We start from the raw sequence: 1,337 nt of genomic DNA, 5'->3' as shown, positions 1-1,337 counted from the left end.
CTGGAAAGGTAGCAGTTAGTTTATCCCCCCGCCACAGCTGCTTTTGAAACAAGAACGTGCGCGAATGTGCGCTGCGGGCAGTGACGTCGGGGATGGGCGTCAGAAGCTCGTTCACGAACAAACTTCTGTTTTCATTGGCTGTTAATTTTCGGGTAAGCCTGGGTTTTTCTAAAGCCTGTAGTACCACCGGGAAAAGTAAGAGGACTTTTTTTTCCCTCCATAGCTCACCTGTCTAATATCAATCTGTCAGGAGATAGTGACAGAGTGAACAAATATGTTGAAAATATATTTTTAGAAAACTTACATACTGGATCTCTGAGTTACATGTCCCAGTTGTTTTGCTCACCTTAAACTCAGTTGTTGTRTTGAGTAGAAGTGAAATAAAACTCTGTAAACCTGGTTCTGATTTGGGTGTGTTCTGAGAGCTCCAGGACTAGGTTTTGTGTTGGTGTTGTGTGTGTCTCCTGTTGTGTTTACCTGTTTCTCGTCCCTGCAGGCGTGGGAGAACCACCTGCGCAGGAACCGCTCCATCGTGGTGGACCTGTTCCACGGTCAGCTCAAGTCCCAGGTGAAGTGTAAGACTTGCGGTCACATCAGCGCTCGTTTCGACCCTTTCAACTTCCTGTCTCTGCCCCTGCCCATGGACAGCTCCATGCATCTGGAGATCATCGGTGAGCAGGGTGGAGGAACCTTTCTTTAGCTGCAAACAGAGCTAGATCCATAACTGGTGCTGTGTGCCTGCAGTGATCAAACTGGACGGCTCCACACCGGTGCGCTACGGTCTGAGGCTGAACATGGATGAGAAGTACACAGGGCTGAAGAARCAACTGAGTGAACTGTGCAGCCTGAAGCCAGAACAGATCCTCCTGGCTGAGGTCCATGCTTCCAACATCAAGGTAACCACCCTTCTCATTGCACATTAGCTCTCCTTTTTCTTTGTCTGATGCTTCTTGTAGCAAAAAGAAGAGGAGAACACGAGTCTGATTCTTCATTTATTTGTTGCAGAACTTCCCTCAGGATAACCAGAAGGTCCGACTGTCTGTCAGTGGCTTCCTCTGTGCGTTTGAGGTTCCAGTACCAGGTTCACCAACATCACTGAGTTCTCCCACCCTGACAGGTGAGCAGCTGCAGTCAGGCACTGTTACTCTAGAGCTTGAAATCCTTGAAAGTGCTTGAATATTAAAGTGTTTTCAAGGTTTGGAAAGTGCTTGATTTCTGTATACAGTGCTTGATATTCTAACAGTTTTGTAATAAAGAGCACTCGAGTTCAGGGGTTCTTAACCTTTTTGACCTTGGGGCCCAATTTATTGAACATAAAGTGACACGAGGCCCAGTCA

General features: G+C 47.1%; 1 protein-coding gene across 1 annotated transcript in view; it reads left to right on the top strand.

Annotated features, from left to right (window-relative positions):
- Positions 1 to 1,337, top strand: part of LOC106536368 (ubiquitin carboxyl-terminal hydrolase 32) — a gene marked incomplete at both ends in the record, with an annotated part of 57,582 nt that overhangs the window by 45,163 nt on the left and 11,082 nt on the right. The window contains 3 exon segments of the mRNA XM_014033627.1: positions 405 to 671; positions 745 to 896; positions 1,006 to 1,117. Coding sequence (XP_013889081.1) covers positions 405 to 671; positions 745 to 896; positions 1,006 to 1,117 — 531 coding nt within the window.

Source organism: Austrofundulus limnaeus, unplaced genomic scaffold (assembly GCF_001266775.1).
Source record: "Austrofundulus limnaeus strain Quisiro unplaced genomic scaffold, Austrofundulus_limnaeus-1.0 Scaffold1791, whole genome shotgun sequence".
Classification (NCBI taxonomy): Eukaryota; Metazoa; Chordata; class Actinopteri; order Cyprinodontiformes; family Rivulidae; genus Austrofundulus; species Austrofundulus limnaeus.
Note: the sequence above shows the minus strand (reverse complement) of the source record. Positions and strands in the feature narration are given on the sequence as shown.